This window comes from Scyliorhinus canicula, chromosome 14, assembly GCF_902713615.1.
Source record: "Scyliorhinus canicula chromosome 14, sScyCan1.1, whole genome shotgun sequence".
Taxonomy (NCBI): domain Eukaryota; kingdom Metazoa; phylum Chordata; class Chondrichthyes; order Carcharhiniformes; family Scyliorhinidae; genus Scyliorhinus; species Scyliorhinus canicula.
Genome location: NC_052159.1, coordinates 39483414 through 39508451, shown reverse-complemented (window position 1 = coordinate 39508451; position 25038 = coordinate 39483414). Strand labels below are relative to the sequence as shown.

General features: G+C 47.6%; 1 protein-coding gene across 8 annotated transcripts in view; it reads left to right on the top strand.

Moving 5' to 3' along the window:
• The window catches only part of nbeaa (neurobeachin a), a 1044979-nt gene that overhangs the window by 348381 nt on the left and 671560 nt on the right, over positions 1–25038 (top strand). For all 8 annotated transcript variants that reach the window (XM_038817846.1, XM_038817850.1, XM_038817848.1 and 5 more), the window contains exons 25-29: positions 1113–1121; positions 2367–2432; positions 2728–2908; positions 20163–20293; positions 24328–24435. In XM_038817846.1, the coding sequence (XP_038673774.1) occupies positions 1113–1121; positions 2367–2432; positions 2728–2908; positions 20163–20293; positions 24328–24435 (495 nt within the window). The remainder of the gene's footprint in view (positions 1–1112; positions 1122–2366; positions 2433–2727; positions 2909–20162; positions 20294–24327; positions 24436–25038) is intronic.

Sequence of the window (25038 nt, the reverse complement as noted above, 5' to 3'; positions counted from 1 at the left end):
CGTTTCCACCATACACCATATTAAACTACCTTAATATCACAGAACTATAGCTTACAATTACCAGTTAAACAGTGTTTAACAATAAAAGGAAACACTTTAATTTCTAACTGGTACCTTTATCTCCAATCAAGCAAAACCCATCACAGGTCAAAAAATACAAAGTCAACAAGCACAAGATTACTTGCCGGCCTCTGGACAAAGAGTTATTTTAAAAGACTGCTTGAAAAGAGAGAGGGATCATGTCAGGAAACAGTCTGCAGATTCTGCTCTGTGTCAGACTACTGCTTAACCTGACAGCCTTTTGTAAAAGCTGTTGTTCAGCTCACAACTTGTAGAAACTAACTCAACATTGATTGCCACAGGCCTGGCTCCTCCATTACTACATGATCTTTATCCCACTCAAATACCATGACCTAATTACTGAAGTTTCTTCTGCATTCAAAAATTCTGCCTGTCCTTTAAACCAGGATTTTTAAAAATATTACTGCAGCAGATATAAACACACCTCAACACAAATTATTTTATAATCATTACTGCACCATATACATATAATAAAATATATATATATATATATATACCAATTTCTTACTTTCGTCACACTTCCTGCCCATTGTTGTACACATCCATGACTCCATGGTGCATTTGAGTGGAAAACCTTCATGATCAGTTCTGTACATTTATTGTTGATCTTAATCAGAATTCACTTCCTGGTACAGGGTTTATGTTTGATTGTTTTTGAGCACAATTCCTTTTAGATCTTTGTGATATTCCAGTGGCAGTTGGTGGTGTTGAGTTTTCTGAACAATTTTGCAAAATAAAGATACAGAATAGAAATTTGAAATAATTTAAATTATTTTTGTCTTTTGGAAAATCATCTATCAAAGTAATTAATGTTGAATTTGTCACCTGATTGAAAGATCCTAAGATAAATGTTAGCAAAGGACAGTTTCAAGTATGTTAGAAATCAGAAATTCAATTATTAAATCCATGGCCCACATCCTTTTATAACTGAGTTTTTAAGGATGAAATCAGTCCATAAGGAATTTAATTGATATTATTTTATTTCTCTTGATTAATTCTTACCCTTTTCTTTTTGTGTTGTATTCTTGCAGAGTTCTAAGGTTAGTATTTCTACTTTTCAATTTTAATTAAATTTGATTTATTTGAAAGTTATTGTATCTTCTGTATGATCGCTTAATGTGGGAACAAATAATGTCTCCGTTTTAATTAATGATTTCTACAAAAGGAAGTCAGTAATTTGTTACAATGGAGCCCTCTGACCTGGTTTTTAACATCCAAACTGATAATTTACTTGGAAAGAATAATGAATAGACAGAATGAAAATATTGGAGAAAAAAGGTTTTCTTTTCTGCTTGTCCACTGTAACTTTAGCAGATGAACCATGGAAACTCTTGAAACTCAGCACAAATATTTTCCTGAAACCTGTGAGGAATTTACTGCTGAAATGACGAGTGTGAGAACTTCCATGTAAATCCACTTGCAAAATGTTTAATGGTTAAAAAATATGCATTATTTGTAAATGTTTTAAATCCTGAAAAATATTGATTGCTAAAATGTTTTTCATGTAAATGACCAATATTATTTTCCCTCATAACTGTTAATGCAAAATTTAAAAATAGCTGAAATATCAATAATATCTGAAAATATTTAGTTATGACATGCAAAATGAAAATTCTGAGTATTGGTTCGTGTATAAGTAGGAGCTTAGGAGCTGAGAATGACGAGAGAGGCATTTAAATGAGGCGGACCAAGTATTTAGGTGTGTGCAGACAAAATAATGCAATAAAAGGTTAGCTCACATGATAATTAGTGACACATTAATTAAATTAAAATGTACGTTACTAAGGTGCTATCCACTTGACAAAAATGAAAGTAGACTCCACTGTCCTCAGAGTTGCGTGAAGTTTTTTAATATAATACAGGCATATAACTCTGCAATGCTTGAGGTGCACTTAATCACTTTGTCTTATGTTTTGTGACAAAAGTTGTTTTTTAGAAAAACAATAAGAGATTACGTTCCCCGAACTTGATTAACTCATTTTGATTCTCAGAATATTTCAAACATGATTTTTTAAATCCTTAAATTTAACTATTTGAGTTTTCAAAAGGTATCTTGAAATTAATTTGAATAATAAGATATATATCCACAGGGAATGTTGGTAAATTACAGTAACACAATGTCCAAATTGCACTTAAACACATCATATATAATTTTCTGGTACCTGATTGAAAGTAATTTTCAGTTTCACTGGCCCTTCCTGTATATGGACAGATTTTCCTTATAAACTCTGTTATACCCACTTTTCCTCTCACGTGTTATTAAAAACTGTTGCTATCTTCAAAAGAACAACACAGTGGATTCCAGAGCCCCAGTGGACAGTGGGAGACTCCACAGCCCGGGGAAGTCACTCGTAAGTTAAAACATTCTATATGCTGTATATATATTTTACCTAAGATAAAATAATTGAAGTGTTCAGCTTTACTCTAATAGTATATGATAGCATGAGAAGCTATCTATTGTAGTAGAACATTGTAAGATGCTACAATCCATTGTTTTTTGGGGGTAAATAAGCTGAAAATTAAAATTTAAGCAGCTACAATATTTATCTGAATTAATTTTCAACAGTGTGTAAAACAAAAAGTATTGTCCAAGGAAATGTTTTTTGGTACCATTACATGTGTGTTTTGTCTGTTTTTCTTTAAAAGACTGAGCTGGAAAACATTGAGGCAACTCAAGGCATGTCAACAGAGACAGCAGTAACATTCTTAAACAGGCTAATGGCCATGGTTGATGTCCTGGTTTTCTCGAGCTCACTCAATTTCAGTGAGATTGAAGCAGAAAAAAACATGTCATCTGGAGGATTAATGCGGCAATGCCTGAGGCTCGGTGAGTCTATAGGTTTTATATTTGTAGAATCTTAAAATGATTATGACATAAGGGGGCCACTCAGCCCTTCAAACCTTTCGCAAGAGCAATTTAACTAGTCCCAGTCATTTATCTGTAGTCCTGCAATGTATTTTCACTACAGGTGCTTATTCAATTTCCTTTTAAAAGCCTCCATCATCCTTTCAGGCAGTGCTTCCCAGTTCGCAACCACTTTCTGCATAGCAAAATTTGTTTTCATGTTGCGTTGAGTTCTTTTGTCAATCACTTCAAATCAGATCCTTCTGGTGTTCAATCCTTCTGCCAATAGCAGTAGTTTCTCTCTATCTACTCTTGAGCCTTCTCTCGATCCACCGGGTGGCATAGTGGCTAGCACTGCTGCCTCACAGCACCATGGACCCGGGTTTGAGTCTGGTCTTGGGTAACTGTGTGGAGTTTGCACGTTCTGCCTGTGTCTGCGTAGGTTTTCTTCGGGTGCTCCAGTTTCCTCCCACAGTCCAAAGATGTGCAGCTTAGGAGAATTGGCCACATTAAATGGCCCCGTTGTATCCAAAAGGTTACGGGGATAGACCTAGGTAGTATCCTCTTTCGGAGGATTGGTGCAGACCTGATGGGCCGAATTGCCTCTTTATGAACAGTAGGAATTCTGTGATTTTTCTCTAACTAGTGCCATCATAATTCTGAACACTTCTGTAATATCTCCTCTCCAACCTCTTTTCTCTAAAGAGAATAACCCCAGTTTATTCAATCTAGCTGTGCAACTGTAGTTCCTCATCCCTGGATCCATTGTTGTAAATCCATTCTTCACTCTCTCTAAAATCTTCACACCCTCCTTGAAGTGTGGTGTCCAGAATTGGACACAATTTATTGTTTGAGGTCGAACCAGGTTTTTATAAATGTCCACCATAACTTGCTTTCGTCCTCTGTGCCTCGATTTCTAAAGGCCAAGACCCCATATTCTTCTATTAGCCGCTTCCTCATCCCTGCCCTGCCATCTTCAACGATTTGTGCAAATTTATCCCCAAATCCCTCAGCTCCTGCGTCCGCCTTTAAGATTTTATACTTTGTTTTATATAGCCTTTTGTTGGAACTCTTATTTTACCTTATAATAAGAATTGGTAGTCCGGTTAATGGGAGGTGTCAAAAATATGACTTTATTATTGTTAATTACTCACTGGTATACACTTGAATAAGAACTGAATAAAGACTTAGAAACAAAATATCAAACACTACATAACAAAGTCAAGCACATGGCAAAAAAACATAAAGCACAAAAGGAAATCATTTTAACACAAACAAACAGGTAGATGATTCAAGAATTCAGGAACAAAGACCTCACCCATGAGGTCCTACTTTTAAGGGAATTCTTATCTCTGGTTTAACCCCTAATTTACTTTCATTGGCTTGTAATTCTCAGCTGAGACCTCCTGATTTGTTCAAATGAATGTCTGTTACTTAGGGGATGATCTGTTAATCAAACATAATATTGACTGGCGCCTATCAAAACTAGCTTAGCATCTGTGTGCAAAGTCTAAGGAAAGCTACTGCATATGTTTTCCCATATTTTGCTATGTCTCACAGCTTGGCAGAGACCTTAAGAATTGATTAGTGGATTAGCCAGAACAACACGTTCTCAGTGCTGAATACACTGGAATACAATGGTTAATCCATTATATCAGACACAGACTGAGTTCCCACACTCAAGACACTTTTAATATTTAGCTTCTTTTAGCTCTTTTCAATCAACTAACCCCTAAATAATGAATAAAACTAGACTCTATCTCCTTTACTCATTGTGTTACAAACTCCGTAGAGACCGTTAACTAGAAGTTTGAATTGCCCTTTAAAAATTAACAGCTGAAAGAATAGCACGTTAAAAATTCTCATTTAAAAAATGTTACTGGATAAAATTACAAAAAAACACTAATGACTAAACGCTATTTACTTTTGTATGCAACTCATACTTTAGAAATAAATGGTTACTTTCGATTCCCGGCTGGGTCACTGTCTGTGTGGAGTCTGCACGTCCTCCCCCTGTGTGCGTGGGTTTCCTCCGGGTGCTCCGGTTTCCTCCCACAGTCCAAAGATGTGCGGGTTAGGTGGATTGGCCATGCTAAATTGCCCGTAGTGTCCTAAAAAGTAAGGTTAAGGGGGGGTTGTTGGGTTACGGGTATAGGGTGGATACGTGGGTTTGAGTAGGGTGATCATGGCTCGGCACAACATTGAGGGCCGAAGGGCCTGTTCTGTGCTGTACTGTTCTATGTTCTATGTTCTACTTCTTCGCTCTTACACACGGAATTCCAGCTCTCATCAGTAACTTCTAATCCCAGAATTATCTCAAAATGGGCAGTCTCTTTTAACTCCTCATGCATTTGGTCTTCAAACTGAGTGAGCTCCCACCCATGCTTTGTATAGTGAACAAAAGAGTCAGTATTTTCTCTGCTCAAGATGCCTGATTCTGTCTTTTGCTCCCTACCATTCAAGTTGGCTGCAGACCACACAAGAAATAACTGAAATACAGTCTATCTGTGATTTTCATGGATTTGTAGGGATGCCTGTACTCAAAATGGTTTTCTCTGCCCTCTTCCCCATGGCAATGGGAATGCTAATTAATTATCATTGAACCCAACTTCCTTTTATCTTAGAAATGAAGGGATAGTTTACAGCACAACTCTTTACAACTTTAGATATTAACACCTTTCTGGGACTTTGGAAGCCTCGTTCTCAGCATTGCAGACCTAAAAAACTGTTGTCATTGTTCTCGAGAGTAAATATATTGCACCTTCCTCTTAATAAATCTTTTGGAAGCTCAAAGACACCACACCTACCATATTATCCTCATCAAACCTCTTTTACCGCATCATAAAAGCATAATGTTGTGATCCCGAGGGAGACTGTTACCTTTTAAAAAAAAATCTAAACTCCAACTTGTTAACAGAAAGAATTGTGCCACAAGATTTAATGATTGAAACAAAATATTTTGCTGTACTGCACACAGCACGTACTACTAACTTAGCATACTATATTTTGCAAACACTTAGATTTTTACTGGAAAATGCTCAATATACCACTTCCCGTTCTGTTTAAATTTCTCCCAAGAGTCCCCTATAGATTACAAGATTGTGAGAATTTTCCTGGGACCAAACTAAGGTATGCCACAGCTCTCATGAATTCACTTCAAATCTTCCAAATGTTCCTGATATTTTCCATGCTTTGAGATTTCTTGACATCCGTTCATTTGGCCAGGTGACCATTCAACTCTCTTTAAGCACCTCACAATTGTGGACACTCCAACATGGACTTCCCTGCCTTCTTGCTTAGTGCTCTATAGTGTCTTGCAGCTTTCTCCATCTGTCTATTTCCAAGTTGTTCCAGCTCCAAACGTAAAACTGCCTGTGTCTGTGAGAAGGCCACACAGAAAAACCCAAATTAAGGAGTGCCTCTATGCTATCTATTATCATAGTAACATGACACAACCGTGATGATTCAGAGAGATCCAAATTAAGGCCGGAATTTATCGTCCGTTCCCACCATCAGGATGTTCCAGTCCCACTCACGGCGAACCCCTGCGGGTTTACCAGCAGTTGCATAGAAGGTGAAACCCCGTTGACAGCGGCGGGACCAGTAGATCCTGCCGCCAACCAATAGCGGGCTGCCTTTGCTGCTGCAAAACACTGTGGGGGAGCCTGGAAAATCCCACCCTATAATTATCTTTCATTCCCAGTCCTGCCCTTTGACCTGAAAGGTATGGGGATAATTGAAGATCTTGTCTGTTTACCAGTTGCTTTCCAACCTTTTCTTGATGTGGCAAAATAACATGAATAATTTCTTGCTCTCATGGGGACAGCTGCAATCTTACCAGACTAACTGGTTCCGTTCCAAAGCTACGAGAGGACCACCCATTGTTTATTATTTTCATGCATCAGGTTTTATCCTTTAGGTAAACATGGTTCACCCTATGAATTGCAATTACTCTAAACTTTGTTTACCAGTTCCTCAAACCCCGGTGTTTTCCACTTAATCCTACATTTCTGTGGTATTTCTGTTAAATGCACGGAATATCCAAAGGGGTTTATTACAAATAGTTTGTTTTTTATATTGACAAATGTGGTAACCAATTTACATACTGCAAGGAACGCATATTTGATACTTTCTTGGTGCAGTTTGGAGGGTGGTTTATTGACTAGAAAACTGGGAGAATATGGATTACTCTTTGATTAGTACCATGAAATCTTTTCTGACAATCGAAGCAAGCAGACTGTCTTCAATTTAACATTTAATCCAAGAGGTGGTAGCTGCAACAATGCAGTGATCGGATGTGTATTTTTGTAATAATATAGTCAAAGGCCGCAGTTCTGTACCTTGTACATATGAAGGATGAGTTCATGGACAGTGAGTCAAATACTTTACCTGTTTATTAGTTTGCTCACAGACAACATATTATGATTTGCTGTGGAAATATACATCCCTCAGCCCATTGACCTCAACCTCTCTCATCTCATCTTACCTCTGTTCCTTCTTCTAGCTTATATGTCAACTGTGGCTCAGCTGGTAATACTCATGCCTCTGAGTCAGAAAGCTGTGTGTTCAAATCTCATTCTAGGGCTCAAGCACACAAATAAAGGTTGACACTCCCAAGTGCAGTCCTGAGGGAGTGCTCCACTGTTGGAGGTGCAGACTTCTAGATGAATTGTTAAACCAAATCTCTCACTGCTCCGTTAAGTGGACATAAAAGATCCCATGACGCTATTTCAAGAGGAGTTATCCTCGATGTCCTGACTAATGTTTATCCCTCAACCAACATCACAAAAGCACATTATTTGGTTATTGTCACATCACTGTTTGTAGACAATTGCTGTACGTGATTTTTGCATTATAACAGTTATTATGCTTCATAAATAATTTATTAGCTTTGAAGTGTTTTGAGACATCTGGTGGTTAGTAAAGATGATGTGAAATGCTAATCTTTTTTATAGCTATGATCTCATCCATTTATACTGTTTTTAGTAGTGCCAATCCACATGTAACTGTATTCCATAACCTTTTACACACTGTTGGTACCTGTCTGTGTTTTGAGATATTTCAAGCTACCGAAGCAGTTCTATTCTGGTGTACACTGTCCCAGTACTAATAGACTGGGATTTTGATTAGCTGAGCAACATTTTAACATGAGCCACATGTGGAGACCAAATACTTGGTCGAAGAGATGGGTTTTAAAGAGTGACTTGAAGAAAGTAAGTTAGAGTCAGAAAGGCATAAGGCAGTATTTAACTGAGGCAATTGAAGGCCCAATGCCAGTGGTGGAACAGTGAAAATCAGGAATACACAGAAGACCAATTTGGAGGAGTACTGACATCTTGGAGATTTGTAGAAATGTTGAGGTTAGAGATTGTGAGGGGTGAGGTGATTGCGGTATTTGAACACAAGGATGAGATTTTTTTTATCAATGCATTGCCTGACCGGGAGCCAACATTGGTAATCAGGCACTGGGGTGATGGGTGAACAGGTCTTGGAAGTTAGGATATGGTCAACAATGCTTTGGATGACCAAAGGTGTGAGGTCAGCGAGGAGAGTACAGGGAAAGTCAAGTCTGGATCGTTAGATAGTTTAAACTTTGAATGCAAACAATGTGTATCCTGCCCCAGAAGTTTACAGGTTCTGTACAAAAGTTGTACATTTCACCATTTTCAGAACTCTAGATTTAAGTTTTCGCCTATAGAGTTTCGATCAAAATAGAACATAATACAAGTGGATTATTTTAACAATAACTCGATCTTAATCCGAAGCATCAGCTGAGATTATGTGTCTGTGCTGAGTAGAACTTAAATCTATAAACTCTGACACAAAATAAGCATCCTACCGACTGCACCAACTGATGCGCAATATTTTTCTCATCTATACATTAGCTTCATGCTTCTTATTTTTGCACTATATTACACTTTTCTTTTTGATTTTTAATAATCTATGGCAAAAAATAAACCATGGAAATGTTGAAGCACAGAAGAAATCCATTCTACCTTTTGAGCCGATGGCAAATCTCTGCCACAGCAATTCGGCTACTCTCATTCCCACACACCTTCCCATAGCCCGCAATTTATTTCTTCGCCGGATTCCTTTTCAAGACCCAATGATTGTATCTGTCTCCACCAACTCTCAGACAGTGTATTCCAGGTCTCAACTACTAAGAGTAAAAAATATTTTTCCTCTTGTTACCTTTGGTTCTTTTGCTAATTATTTTCGACCTTTGCCCTCTGGTTCTCAACTCTTACCGATGGGGCAATTTCTGGAGCCTTCATTATTTTGAACATCTTCTTCAAATTTCCTCTCAATCATTTCTCAGGAGTACAAAAATAGAAGCACAGGAGAATTTACAGATTGGGAGGAAGCCATTTGGCCCATCTTGTAAATGCTGGCCAAAAGAGTTATCCAGCCTGAAATCAGCCAGTGTTGTATTGCTTTTTTTAAAAAAAAAATTTTTATTGGAATTTTTTGAAATATATATATCAACAAAACAATAATAACAATAAGAATAATAGTAATAGACACCCCCCGGCACCCGTAACAACGCATATAACAAACCCCCCAACCCCAATAAACAACAAAATAAATTAACAATAAGCAAATTAACTTAAACACTATCCCCCTAAACCCTCCCCCCCCTTTCCCCCCCCCCCCCTCCCCCCAGGTTGCTGCTGCTGCTGACCTAGTACCTTATCGTTGAGCCAGAAAGTCGAGGAAAGGCTGCCACCTCCTAAAGAACCCTTGTACCGACCCCCTCAGGGCGAATTTGACCCTCTCCAGCTGGATGAATCCCACCATGTCATTAATCCAGGTCTCCACGCTCGGAGGTCTCGCATCTTTCCACTGCAGCAAGATCCTCCGCCGGGCTACTAGGGACGCAAAGGCCAAGACACCGGCCTCTTTCGCCTCCTGCACTCCCGGCTCCACCCCAACCCCAAATATCGCGAGTCCCCAGCCTGGCTTGACCCTGGATCCCACCACCCTAGACACCGTCCTCGCCACCCCCTTCCAGAACTCCTCCAGTGCCGGGCATGCCCAGAACATATGGGCATGGTTCGCTGGACTCCCCGAACACCTGACGCATCTGTCTTCGCCCCCAAAGAACCTACTCATCCTAGATCCGGACATGTGGGCCCGGTGCAGCACCTTGAACTGGATGAGACTAAGCCTCGCAAATGAAGAGGAGGAGTTCACCCTTTCCAGGGCGTCCGCCCATGTCCCCTCCTCAATCTACTCCCCCAGCTCCACCTCCCACTTAGCCTTCAACTCCTCCCTCAACCGCCGCCTCCCCCACCTCCTGCATTACCTGGTAGATGTCAGACACCTTCCCATCCCCGACCCACACCCCCGAAAGCACCCTATCCCTTACCCCCCGCGGGGGCAGCAAAGGGAACCCCTCCACCTGTCGCCTAGCAAACGCCTTGACCTGAAGGTAACTGAACATATTCCCCGGGGGGAGCTCAAACTTCTCCTCCAGCTCACCAAGGCTCGCGAACCTCCCGTCAATAAACAGGTCTCCCAACTTCCTAATGCCCGCCCTGTGCCAACCCAGGAAACCGCCATCCATGTTCCCTGGGACAAACCGGTGGTTCCCCCGCAGCGGGGCCTCCACCGAGCCCCCCACTTCCCCCCGTGTCGCCTCCACTGCCCCCAAATTTTGAGGGTAGCCACCACCACCGGGCTCGTAGTGTACCTCGTTGGAGGGAGCGGCAGCGGTGCTGTTACCAGTGCCTTCAGGCTCGTGCCTCCACAGGACGCCATCTCCATCCGTTTCCATGCTGCTCCCTCCCCATCCATTACCCACTTACGTACCATCGAGACGTTAGCCGCCCAATAGTACCCAGAGAGGTTGGGCAGTGCCAGCCCCCGTCTATCCCTGCCCCGCTCCAAAAAGACCCACATTCCCATCTCTATCCTTCACTCCACCAATCTCCCTAGCCGCATCCCGCTTACGAAGCTGGTGCGCCAGCATCCTGCTCGCCTTCTCTCCATACTCATAGACCGCTCCCTGCGTCTCCCTCCACTGTGTCTCCGCCTTTCTGGTGGTCAATAAATCAAACATGGCCTGCAAGCTACGCCGCTCCCCCAGCAACCCCTCCTCCGGGGCCTCCGCGTACCTCCTATCCACACTCAACAGCTCCTCCACCAGTCTCTCCCTCCTCTCCCCCCTCTCCCTATGGGCTCGGATGGAGATCAGCTCCCCCCTAATCACTGCCTTCAGAGCCTCCCACACCATCCCCACCTGGACCTCCCCAGTATCATTGACCTCGAGGTACCTCTCGATACATCCCCGAACCCTGCTACACACCTCCTCATCAGCCAACAACCCCACGTCCAGATGCCAAAGCGGGCGCTGGTCCCGCACCTCCCCCATCTCCAGATCCACCCATGGTCCGAAATCGCAATAGCCGAAAACTCGGCCTCCACCACCCTCGAGACCAGTCCCCTACTCAAAACAAAGAAATCAATGCGGGAATAAACCCTGTGCACATGGGAGAAAAAAGAGTACTCCCGAGCCCTCGGCCTCCCGAACCTCCAGGGATCCACTCCTCCCATCTGGTCCATAAACCCCCTCAACGCCTTGGCCGCCTTGGCCTCCTGCCTGTCCTTGAACTAGAACAATCCAGTAGGGGATCCAGCACCGTATTGAAGTCCCCCCCTATGATCAAGCCCCCCACCTCCAGGCCAGGAATGCGGCCCAACATACGCCTCATGAAACCAGCATCATCCCAATTCAGGGCGTACACATTAACCAACACCACCCTCTCCCCCTGCAGCTTACCGCTCACCATTACTTATCTGCCGCCACTATCAGCCACAACCTCAGACGCCTCAAACGCCACCCTCTTCCCCACCAGGATCGCCACCCCCCGGTTCTTCGAGTCGAGCCCTGAGTGGAAATCCTGCCCCACCCACCCCTTCTTCAGATGGACCTGGTCCGCCGGGTCTCTGGACCATGGCAACGTCGCCTTCAGGCCCTTCAGATGCGAAAACACCCGGGCCCGCTTAACCGGCCCATTCAACCCCCTCACGTTCCACGTAATCAGCCGGAACAGCCAAGCCCCCCTCCCCCTTCGACTAGCCATAGCCCATCGACTGCCCGCCCCTGGCCAGCACCCATTCGGCCCGTTTCCCATGGCGATAGAACCTCACCCCGACCCCCCCCGACCGGCACCAACTCCTCCCTGGCCAATACAGCAGCAACCCGGTATCCCATCCCCCCCCCCCCCCCCCCCCCCCCCCCCCCAGGCTAGGACTCCTCCTCGCCGCAACTCTCCCTCCACTGTACTCCCGTGAGCCAGCTGACTTCTGCTGACCCCGGCAGCTCCCGCTCTAACTCCGACCCCTCCCGATATGAGGTTCCCCACTCCTCCCCTGCATCAGCTCCTTGGCACCGCTTCTGCGCGGGAAACCCGGTCTAATAACCACGCCCCTCGCCACCAGCTCCACCCCCTCGTCCCGCAGTGCGGGAAACCAGAGAAAAGCCCGCGCTTTCACACTGCCCCACCCCACCAACGCAGCTCCCAAACCGCAGTCCCAACCCAACCACCAACTCCGTACAAACAAAGACACAGATCTACCACAAACCCCAGTACCCCCCTTAGAACACAAAACCGTCCGAAAGCGAGAGAAAAAACAGAAACAAACAGAATAACCCGCTACAGCATAAACAATGATACAGAAATAGAAAAACTCCCACAGCCCCCAATCTCTAGTTCGAGTCTAGCTTTTCAGCCTGCACAAAGGCCCACGCTTCCTCCGGGGACTCAAAGTAGTGATGCCGGTCCTTGTAGGTGACCCACAGGCGCGCAGGCGGCAACATGCCGAACTTCACCTGCTTTCCATGGAGCACCGCCTTCGTCTGGTTAAACCCGGTTCTCCGCTTGGCCACCTCCGCACTCCAGTCCTGGTAGATACGCACTACCGAATTCTCCCACTTACTGCTCCTCACCTTCTTGGCCCATCGGACAACACACTCCCGGTCACTGAACCGATGGAACCGCACCAGGACCGCCCGCGGGGGTTCATTCGCCTTAGGTCGCCTGGCCAGTACTCTGTGGGCCCCCTCCAGCTCCAGGGGCAGATGGAAGGATCCTGCCCCCACCAGCGAGTTCAACATCACGGCCACATAGGCCGGCAGTTCCGACCCCTCCAGCCCCTCCTCGAGGCCCAGGATCCGCAGGTTCTTCCTCCGCGACTGAAGCTCCATCTCCTCGAACCGATCTTGCACTTTTTATGAAGCGCCTCGTGTATCTCCACCTTCCCCACGAGGGCCGAAACCTCCACCTCGCGCTCAGAGGCCTTCTGCTGCAACTCAAGTATCGCTGCACCCTGGGTTGTCTGGGTCTCCAGCAGCTTACTTGTCGTCACCTTCAGGGATTCCAACAACTCTCCTTTCAGCTCCGTGAAATAGCGCAGAAGGGCCGCCTGCTGCTCCTCAGCCCACTGCCGCCACTCCTCAGGGGCTCCACTGGCCGCCATTTTGTCCACCTTCCCCCGCTTTTCCAGGGGAGCTGCTGCCGTTTTTCTCCTCGCCCCACTTCGAGTCCGCACCATAAATCCCGGGGGGGTTTTTGCTCCAGACCCCTTTATCCACCGGGAATCGTCGAATCAGCGCCGTTTGGGGCCCTTAAAAGAGCCCACAAGTCCTCTTAAAGCGGGAGCTGCCGAACGTGCGGCTTAGCCCCGCATAGCCGCAACCGGAAGTCCAGTGTTGTATTGCTGAATGAATCCATCCACGTGTATTGAATTGTAATTGAAAATGTTTCTCCTGACATGTTAGGGGGACATGTAATTCAATGTCAGTTTGTCGATCTTAAAATTATTTTTCTGTCCTTACTATTCAATGGGGCAGCACGGTAGCATAGTGGTTAGCATAAATGCTTCACAGCTCCAGGGTCCCAGGTTCGATTCCCGGCTGGGTCACTGTCTGTGCGGAGTCTGCACGTCCTCCCCGTGTGTGCGTGGGTTTCCTCCGGGTGCTCCGGTTTCCTCCCACAGTCCAAAGATGTGCGGGTTAGGTGGATTGGCCATGCTAAATTGCCCGTAGTGTCCTAAAAAGTAAGGTTAAGGGGGGTTGTTGGGTTACGGGTATAGGGTGGATACGTGGGTTTGAGTAGGGTGATCATTGCTCGGCACAACATCGAGGGCCGGAGGGCCTGTTCTGTGCTGTACTGTTCTATGTTCTAATACACGGGCACCTTGTTTGTTGGAACTTTTGCAAAAAAATCCTTAGACATTTTTTGCCATAGATTCAATCTGTTGCGTTGAATTTGAGATTTTAGGACTTTTCTGCTTGAAATTTTGAAGTTTTAATCACGTGTGCACATGGCACAAAAAGATATGTACTTTTCTTTAGTTTTATTTTATTTTTGTTTAAATGATTTCATTAAATCCTTTTAAAACAGAATTTTTACATAACTAATAACAGAAAATAAACTAGGTGGCTGTTTTCATTATACGAAAAGAAAATATACATTAAATAGACAGTTCCCCCACCTCAACGCCCCCCCCCACCTCCGCCACTTGCTGCTGCAGCTGACATTTTACCGCTCTCCTAGAAAGTCGAGGAAAGGTTGCCACCGCAGGAAGAACCCCAGCAAGGACCCTCTCAAGGCAAACTTTATTCGCTCCATGCTGAGGAACCCAGCCATGTCACTAATCCAGGTCTCCACAGTCAGGGATTTCGAGTCTCTCCACATTAACAAGATCCGTCTCCGGGCTACCACAGAGGCAAAGGCCAACACCTCGGCCTCTTTCGTGTCCTGCACTCCCGGATCCTCTGACACCCCAAAGATCGCTATTGTTGGACTCGGCTTCACCCGCATGTCCAAGATCTTGGACATAGTCCTCGCAAAGCCCTGCCAGAATTCTTTAAGCGGCGGGCAAGCCCAAAACATATGGACATGTTCGTCAGACTCCCTGAACACCTCGCACACCTGCCCTCCACCCCAAAGAACGTGCTCATTCTCGCCGTCGTCATGTGAGCCTGGTGTACCACCTTAAACTGAATTAAGCTGAGCCTGGCACATGATGAGGAGGAATTTACCCTGCCTAGGGAATCAGCCCACAGGCCCTCATCTTGCTCCTCACCCAGCTCCTCTTTCCACTTGCCATTCAGTTCCTCCACTGAGGCTTCCTCCGCCTCCTGCAGCTCTTGGTAGATGTCCGACACCTCCCCCTCTCCTACCCAGATGCCAGACACCACCCTGTCCTGTATCCTTCGAGGGGTTAGCAACGGAAATGTCCCGACCTGTTTTTTGAGAAAGCCACGGACTTGGAGGTATCTGAAAGCATTTCCCGGGGGCAGGCCGAACCTCTCCTCCAGCATCTTCAAGCTAGGGAAGTCACATCTATAAACAGGTCTACCATCCTTCTAATGCCTGCCTTATACCAGCCTTGAAACCCCCTGTCTATCCTGCCCGGAGCAAATCTATGGTTGTTCCGTATCGGGTTCCAAACTGAGGCCCCCTCATCCTTCCTGTGCCTCCTCTCTTGTTTGCCCACACAAATCCTGTAATAATCCTGTTCACCCGCTTGAAGAAGGATTTGGGGATGAAGATGAGAAGGCACTGAAAAACGAACAGGAATCTGGGGAGAACCGTCATCTTCACAGTCTGCACCCTTCCCGCCAGGGAAAGCGGGAGCATGTCCCACCTTTTAATGTCTCCTCCATCTGCTCCACAAGCCGAGATAGGTTGAGCCTGTGTAGGGCATCCTAGTTCCTGGCCACCTGTAACGAAAACTTTTCTCCACCATCTTGAGCGGGAGCTCCCCCAGTCTCTCACCCTGACCCCTAGCGTGGATTACAAATAGCTCACTTTTCCCCACGTTCAACTTGTATCCCGAGAAACTCCCAAAGACCCTTAGGATCCGCATGATCTCCCCCATCCCCCCTATTGGGTCCGAAATATACAATAGCAGGTTGTCTGCGTAGAGGGAAACCCGGTGCTCCTCCTCCTCCCGGACCAGCCCCCTCCAATTTCTTGAAGTCCTCAGCGCTATGGCCAACGGCTCGATTGCCAGGGCAAATAGTAAGGGGGATAGGGGGCACCCCTGCCTCGTCCCTCGATGCAGTCTAAAATACTCCGACCTCAGCTGGTTCGTGGATACACTTGCTACGGGGGCCTGATACAATAACTTGACCCACCCTATGAATCCCTCACCAAATCCAAACCTATCTAACACTTCCCACAGGTACTCCCATTCCATACTCCCATTCCACCCTGTCAAAGGCTTTCTCTGCATCCATTGCAGCCACTACTTCTGCGTTTCCTCCTTCTGAGGGCATCATAATGATATTCAGGAGCCTCCTCACGTTTGTGTTCAATTGTCTGCCCTTGACAAAACCATCTGGTCCTCCTCAGTCACTCCCGGGATGCAGTCATCTATTCTGGTAGCCAAAATTTTTGCCAGCAGTTTGGCATCCACATTCAGGAGCGATATTGGCCTGTAGGACAAATAGAGAAGCGGATCCTTCTCCCTCTTCAAAATGAGCGAGGTCAATGCCTGCGACATCGTCGGGAGGAGGGTTCCTCTCTCTTTTGCCTCGTTAAAGGTTCGTAGCAGGAGTGGGCTCAGCAGCTCCGAGAATTTCTTGTAGAATTCTACAGGGAAGCCATCCGGTCCCGGGGCCTTGCCCGACTGCATACTTTCTAGGCCCTTAACTATCTCCTCCAACTCAATCGAGGCCCCCAGTGCCTCCACCAGATCTTCGTCCACCCTTGGGAACCTCAATTGATCCATAAATTGCTTCATCCCTTTGCCTCCCCTCGGGGGTTCTGATCTTCTCTGGGCCCAAGACCGTATTGCCTTCTTTATCCCTCACTCCCCCGATCTCCCTGGCTGCGCCTCTCCTGCGAAGTTGGTGCGCCAGCATCCTATTTGCTTTCTCCCCATACTCGTGTCCTTCCCCTTCACCATCCTCAGCTGTGCCTCCGCCTTCCCAGTGGTCAGCAAATCGACCCTGCAAGGGCCCGGAGAGACGAGCCGGTCGGGCGCCGGGGCCCAGGGGCGGGGGGGGGGGGAGAAACGTGCGCGGCGGGCAGGCAGAGAACTGGAGGGGCCGGGGAGGTGCGCTTGTCGGCCGGCGGGGCGTGAGTCGGGAGCGGCTGGGGGGGCTCTGGGGGAGAGAGAGAGGCACACAGGCCGGTTGCAGAGGCCTGGGGGCGGGGGGTTGGGGGGGGGGGGGGGGGTGGGAGTGCTGTGCAGCTTCCAGAAGCGCTGCAGACAGCGTTTTGGCCTGGCAGACCGTGGAGTAGTGGCCCTTCTTCCTGCAGCTCTTACAGAGGGCGGAGCGGGCTGGGCAGCGCGAGGGTGTTTTGCGTACCCGCAAAAGTAGCAGCGGGGCCCCGCGGATTTATCGGGGCGTCCCGCGGCACAAGCCTGAGGGAGGTCGGGAGCGGCGGGTGGCGGGCGGGAAGCGTGCCAGGAGGCCTGGCCAGGGTCATAGGTGCGAGCGCTTTGATCTGCGACCTCCAGAGAGGCGGAGAGAGTCAGCGTCTCAGTTAAACTGAGTTCGTCTCTTTCCAGCATCCGCTTGCGGATCACGGGAGACAGCATCCCAGCCACGTAAGCGTTTCTGATCAGTAGCTCCATGTGCTCTGTAGCCGAGACCGCTACACAGGAGCAACTTCTCCCCAGGGCATAGAGGGCCCGGGCGTATTGGCTTAGAGACTCACCGGGGACCTGCTTTCTGGTGGCCAGCAGATGTTGAGCGAATACCCTGTTGACCGGTTTGATGAATTGTCCTTTTAGCTTTTGTATAGCGTCATTATAATCCGTTTCCTCTTTGATTATTGCGTAAGCATCGATACCCACGCTGGAGTGGAGGACGTGCAGCTTCTGTGCCCCGGTGGGGGGGGTGGTTGTAGATGCTAGGAACCCTTCGAGGCAAGTCAGCCAGAGTTGGAAAAGTTCTGCAGAGTTCGGAGTTTGCGGGCTGATGCGGAGGCATTCGGGCTTGATTAGAAACTCCATCTTCAAAGTCGTAGTCAATTAAATTGATGTACCATCAATTGTACGCGAGGCGAGTGATTTACCAAAGTCTGGCTTTAATTGACTAGAACTGGCCAGGGTCATAGGTGCGAGCGCTTTGATCTGCGACCTCCAGAGAGGCGGAGAGAGTCAGTGTCTCAGTTAAACTGAGTTCGTCTCTTTCCAGCATCCGCTTGCGGATCACGGGAGACAGCATCCCAGCCACGTAAGCGTCTCTGATCAGTAGCTCCATGTGCTCTGTAGCCGAGACCGCTACACAGGAGCAACTTCTCCCCAGGGCGTCTACAATGGAAAGGGACGATTGTCAGGCGTCTGACCATTTATACCTCGTTAATAGAGGCGTGGTTAATCGGTCGAGAGGCACATGACCGACTAGGGCCAATGGTAAGCCGACGTTCTGGCCCAATGGCAGACAAGTATGCAGATCATATCACCACACCGCCTTTAATCCCTTTAAATGCGAGAACACGCGGGCTCTTTTGACCGGCCCGTTCAGACCCCTCACATTCCACGTGATCAGCCAGGCCGGGGGGGTGGTTGGACCCCCCCCCCCCCGACGACTAGCCATCTCGCTTTTTTCGCCAGCCATGTGCCCGCGCCCCCCCACTCGCTCCAGCCCTCCCACCAGAGGCTCCCCAACCCGACTATCCATCCGTAAGTTCTACTGCGAATCTTACATCAGGCCGACAACCGGTTACACATCCCCACCAGAGTGTTTCACCCACGTGCAGCTGCCCCTTAGTTCGAGTCCACGCCTCGTCCGGTGTATCAAAGTAATAGTGTCTGTCCTTGTACGTTACCCAAGGCCTCGCTGGATGCAGGAACCCAAACTTCACCCCTTTGCTGTGGAGGACCGCCTTAGCCCGGTTGACTCCCGCATGCCTCCTCGCCAGTTCAGCTCCCACGTCCTGGTATATGCAAATCTCTACATTCTCCCATTTACTGCTTCGCTCCTTCTTTGCCCAACGCAAGACACGCTCCCTGTCTGTGAAGCGATGGAACCTTATCACCATCGCCCTCAGTGGTTCATTCGCCCTAGGCTTCCTCGCGAGGACTCCAAACGCCCCGTCCAGTTCCAAGGGCCGTGGGAAGGCCTCCATGCCCATCAGCGACCCCAGCATTGTCGTCACATACGTACTCGCGTCCGCCCCCTCCGCACCTTCAGGTTGTGACTCCTGGACCTATACTTGAGGTCATCCATCCTGCCATCTCTTGTGTAGGGTCTCGTGTGCCTCCTCTCTGACTGCCAGGCCCAGGATCTCATCCTCATTATCAGATACCTTCCTCTCCACCTCTTTAATTGCCTTCTCCTGCACCTTCTGAGTCTCCACCATCTTTCCATGGACCCTTCATAGGGGCCAGCATCTCCGTCTTCAGCTCTGCGAAGCAGCTTCTCAAAAACTTTTGCTGCTCTCTCGACCACTGGGCCCACGCTGCTTTGTCCGCGCCGGCCGCCATTTTGTCCTCCCGGACCCGCTCCGCTCGCTTCCCCGCAATCGCTCTTTTAACGGCCCCGCTCTTGGTTCCCTCCGTGCAGCAGTGGGGGGAAATCTCCAGCGTCCTTTGCCACGCCGGCAATCACCGCCAAAGTGTCGTTGCCGCTCCGTTTAAAGGCTCAAAACTCCGATCCTGGCGGGAGCTGCCGTGTGCGTGACCTATTCGGACATGGCCGCTACTGGAAGTCTTTAGTTTTATTTTGTATGTGTTAAAATGGTGATTTAACCTGTAAATTTCATAGAATAGAATCTCTATAGTGCAGAAGGAGACCATTTGGCCCATTGAGTCTGCACCGACCCTTGGAAAAAGCACCCTACTTAAACCCATGCCTCCACCCTGTCCCTGTAACCCCACCTAACCTTTAGGACACAAAGCGGCAATTTAGCCTGGCCAATCCACCTAACCTGCACATATTTGGACTGTGGGAGGAAACAGAGCACCCGGAGGAAACCCAAACAGACACGGGAGAAAGTGTAAATTCCACAAAGACAGTCACCTGAGGCCGGAATTGAACTTGGGTCCCTAGTAATGTGAGGCAGCAGCGCTAATCACTTTGCCACCGTGCCATACTAAAAATGGAATTCAAATTTCACCATCTACCATGGTGGGATTCAAACCCAGGTCTCTGGACTATAACCTTGGGTCTCTGGATTACTAGACCAGTGAGAATACCACTACACCATCATCTACCCTTTGAGAAAAGTGATTGTATTAATAACTTTATCTGATTATGCTCTTGCAGTTTGTTGTGTTGCTGTGAGAAATTGCCTGGAATGTCGTCAGAGGCAAAGAGACAGGATGACAAAGACTTCACTAGCAAGCAATAAGCCCCAAGAGAATCTTCAGAGTATAACAGGATCCAACACATCCAAGGTAACACAGCACAAGATTTATATTGCATATTACATTTCTTATTTTTGTCTGAAAAAGCTAACTTCTAGTTTTTAATACTGAACCAAAAACTGTTATGAAAGTTAAACATAAATTCATAGTGGAGGTTGTGAGCTTGAACTGCTGATGGGACTTTTGCACATGTGCAGACTGGGAGTGAGTTGCAGATACCATAATCAGTATGCTTATGTTTTGTGGATCCAGTGCCTTAATGCAAGAAGGAGATTGATGTGAATACCTAGGTCAGGTGACTGGAAGTGGAGCACTATCACCCCAATCAAGGGACAGGGAGACATCACAGAGGGAGAGAGGGGACGTGGAAAGGTCTCAAAAAAAGAGTCCCTGAGAGGGGACAGGGACAGAAAGAGCTCTCAGTACAGTTGCAAACCAAAGGGTAGAGAAACAGGCTCTAATCATAAAAAGGGGTGTGGGAAGCAGACTTTCAGTGAAGAAGGCATCTAAGGTTGATGACTCTATGCACTGGGCCATTGGGACAAAGGTAACCCTTTGAAGCAAGCGTGTTCTGCTTGGCCCGGCCAAAGATCTGCTGGTGTGCTGGTGCTTGGGTACATATTCAGGAATCTAGGGCAACAGAATCTCAGGAGACAAGAGCGAAACCCTGAAAGGTGAGCCATTGTTGATGTCTGATTTTGGTAGATGATGGTTCAAGAGAAGCCCTGAAGATCCAAGAAGGCAGCCAAGGTTGGTGATTTTGTGCTGCAGGCCATTGGGAGCAGTAGTGTTCTGCTTGGCATGGCTGAAATGCTGACGTTGTGGAGCAAAGGTGCCATTTGGAGCAGTAGTGTTCTGCTTGGCATTGCCGAAATGCTGAAGTTGTGCTTGTGAGTTGGTGTTTGAGGATAGTCTCATAAACCCAGGGGAACGGAATCTCGGGAGACAAGATTGAAACTCTGCGAGGTAGATCGTTAATGATACTATCCGAGTTGAACCAACATGACATTTGGAGAGAAGCCTCAGGTTAAATTTTCAAAGGTGAAGACTAGAATTCCTCTCGAGAGACAGGGGTTTTGATGAGATTGGTTGACATAAAGTATTACTGATGTCTGAGTGGGTATTAAGAACTTCATGAATTCTGTCTTGGTCTCATCTTCCATTTATTATGCAAAACAGTGGTTAGACCACAGTTTGCCTGTTAATTCACATGCATCTCATATTAGATATTCATAGATGTAGTAAATTGTTTTATCTCTCTGGTCTTGTATAGTAGTTTATTTTGGTTGTTCAAAATTCATTAAAGCTTACAGACTTATTCACTGAGTCTTGGGCGCGATTCTCTGCTCCCCAGGCCGGGTGGGAGAATCGCGGGAAGGCCGCTCTGGCACCCCCACGATTCTCCCCGCCCCCCCCCCCCACGCTGCTCGGAGAATCGCGGGTCGCCGTTTTTGACGGCGACCCGCGATTCTCTGGCCCGGATGGGCCGAGCGGCCTGATGTTCCCGACCTGTAGACGCTGGCGGCAACCGCACCTGGTCGCTGCCGGCATGAATATCATGCTAAAGGTGAGTTTGGGGCCTGTGGGGGGCGGAGAGGGGATCGAGCACCACGGCCGTGCTCGGGAGGGGACTGGCCCGCGATCGGTGCCCACCGATCGTCGGGCCAGCGTCTCTAAGAGACGCACTCTTTCCCCTCCGCCGCCCCGCAAGATCAAGCCGCCACGTCTTGCGGGGCAGCGGAGGGGAAGACGGCAACCGCGCATGCGGGGTTGGCGCCGGCCAACCTGCGCATGCACGGCTGACGTCACTTAGGCGCCGCCGGCCGCGTCATTATTGGCTTGACGCCACGTCAAGGCCCGGCGGCCGAGTTCCCCGCAATGCCGCTCCTAGCCCCCGGGGGGGGAGAATAGGGGGCGAGGAACGGCCTCCGACGCCGTCGTGAAACACTCCGGGTTTCACGCCGGCGTCAGCCGTTGCGGTGAATCGCGCCCCTTGAATCTCAAACTTTGTCTACTTGAAACAAAATGATATTGGACCCTAACTGGATCCAAAACCTGGGGGCAGGAGTCTGGTCTAGGATCTTAACAAGACTCAATTGTGGTTTGCAATTTGAACCATTTTATTACAGTGAATGAAAAAAATTGTGAGACACCAGTGTGACGACTGTGAGATGTTAAGAAATTGGATGGGAGATATAATGGGCAATTTAAGGGTTAACAGCCTGAGGGTAAACCTGCTAGCACTGAGTCAGAGGTATACGCCCACATCTGGCCTGAGTTATTTTGTCCCATTCAGACTAAACAAATGGGACATTGATGGGAATAAACAATATACCCCTGTTCAGCCAGGGTGATTCACTCAAAATCCACTCTCTTCCAGGACACTCTTGTCTGGCCAGCCATTAGCCCATTATAAAATCTGATGGCCTCTTTTGCCCGTAAATTGGAGGTTAATTACATATTCATAGCATGGCCCTATTCTTTTGTGTAAACGGGAATGGGTAATTAAAAGTGCAGATAGTGATGATGAGTTCAAGTCTGGATTCGTCCGGACAGAACCAACTTTGAGGGGCTGGGTGGAGCTCAGAGAGATAAAAGAATCCTGTTCGAAAAGGTGGGGGCAGAAGGAATTGGAGGATGATTGGGAGAAAACATTAAAAACTGCGCAGAGACAGGCTTTCAGACAGGCTCTACCGGCAGGAAGATGTTCAGTAATACAAGTATCATTTTTGCCTGACTGTGTAAGTGGAATTGAGAGCTGTGTGTTAATTTTACGTGCTGTTTAGTGGGAAATAATGTGTTAGGGTTACATGTAAGCTGTTCTTGTTAGGTTTGAAGTTCAAATGTTGAAATATTGTTTATCTTTTGTTATAATAAAGAATTGTGTGTAAAAAAATAACCAAGCCCCAAGAATCTGGAGACCATTCGCTGTTGATGGTTCTGTTCTCTTTTCAAGAGTAAAATTCTGTGATGATTGAGCTGATGGATATTTCGAGAAATCCTGCGCGGAATTCTCCCCCCCCCCCCTCCCCCCCCCCCCCCACGCCGGGTGGGAGAATCGCCGGGGCGCCGAGCGAGTCCCGCCACGCCGCCCCGGCACCCACACGCGATTCTCCCACCCCCCCCCAAACCGGCGCTGCGAGATTCACGGCTGGCCGCTGGGAGAATCGCTGCTCGCCGTTTGTAACGGGCGAGCGGCGATTCTCCGGCCCGGATGGGCCGAGCGGCCTGCTGAACACGACAGGTTCCCGCCGGCGCCGTCCACACCTGGTCGGTGCCGGCAGGAACAGCGCGGGAATGCTGGGGTGGGGCGGCCTGTGGGAGGGGGAGGGGATTCTTGCACCGGGGAGGCCTCAAAAGGGGTCTGGCCCACGATCGGTGCCCACCGATCGGCGGGCCGGCGTCTCTGAAGGAGGACCTCCTTTCCTCTGCTGCACCGCAAGATCCAACCAACATCTTCTTGCGGGCTGGCCGTGGGAAGGACGGCAACTGCGCATGCGCGGGTTGGCGCTGGCCAACCTACGCATGCGCGGGTGACGTCATTTATGCGCCGCCAGCCGCGTAATTTACGCGGCGCCAAGGCTCGACACGCGTAAATGACGCGGCGCCGTCAGTCACACTCCGGTTTTCAATCCGGCGTCGGGACTTAGTCTCCCGATGGGAGAATTGCGCCCCCTGTCTCTCGTGTTTGAATGAATGCAAAACATTTGCCTTATGGTTTATGAGGGAATGTACCTTTGTATAGGTGCAAGTGAAGTTCATAATTCTGATTAGCTTCAATTGTTGTATAAAGTGAATATTTACATGCCCATACAGTTTTTTTATCATTACAAAGGAAATATCTTTTTAATGTGTATTCTTCAAATGCACAGTCGGTTGTCTGTTTAAATTCTAAGGAAGATTTTGTGAGAATGCCTTCCCATTGAGCATGATGTTGGAAATGTGGCTACAGAATTTGAACCCCAATTCAGCGTATGTCTGGAGCTCTCTTGTATGTGTACTTTATTAGTACCAACTTCAGAAATGGGGTGATATTTTGAGTCACCTGTTGTTTACTTTTTCAGACTGGTGTTGAAAATGTCGTTGGAAATCTTTCTCCAATTAAGGATCCTGACAGATTACTGCAAGATGTGGACATTAATCGTTTGCGAGCAGTTGTCTTTCGTGATGTGGTAATTATTTTATTTAAATTACCCTGTTATGGTCATTGGATTTGTAGTTAGATTTTCTAATCAGGCATTGCAAAACAGATGAAGTAGTTCTCACTTCAGTTCAGTAATTCTTGCAGTTTCATTTTGAAATTCTAGATTAATAACATATTAAATTCTGAAAAGAAAGGAGAATGAAATAATCTGCTATGTTTAACAAGGTGTTGTTTTGGCAAAATGTTACCTACATTCATAGAATCATAGAATTTAGAGCGCAGAAGAAGGCCATTGGGCATTGGACCCATCGAGTCTGCACTGGCCCTTGGAAAGAGCACTCTACTTAAGCCCACACCTTCATCCTACCCTTGTAACCCCACCTAACCTTTTTGACACTAAGGGGCAATTTATCATGGTCAATCCACCTAACCTGCACATCTTTGGACTTGGGGATGGGGGGGTGGGGGGTGGGAAGGTCGGACCACCCGGAGGAAACTCCACACAGTCATCGAGGCTGGAATTGAACCCGGGACCCTGGAGCTGTGAGGCAGCAGTGCTAAACACTGTGCCACCGTGCTTTTGTACAAAGATGGCAATGAGGGAAACAAAATCCTTCCAGCAGAAAGGTGC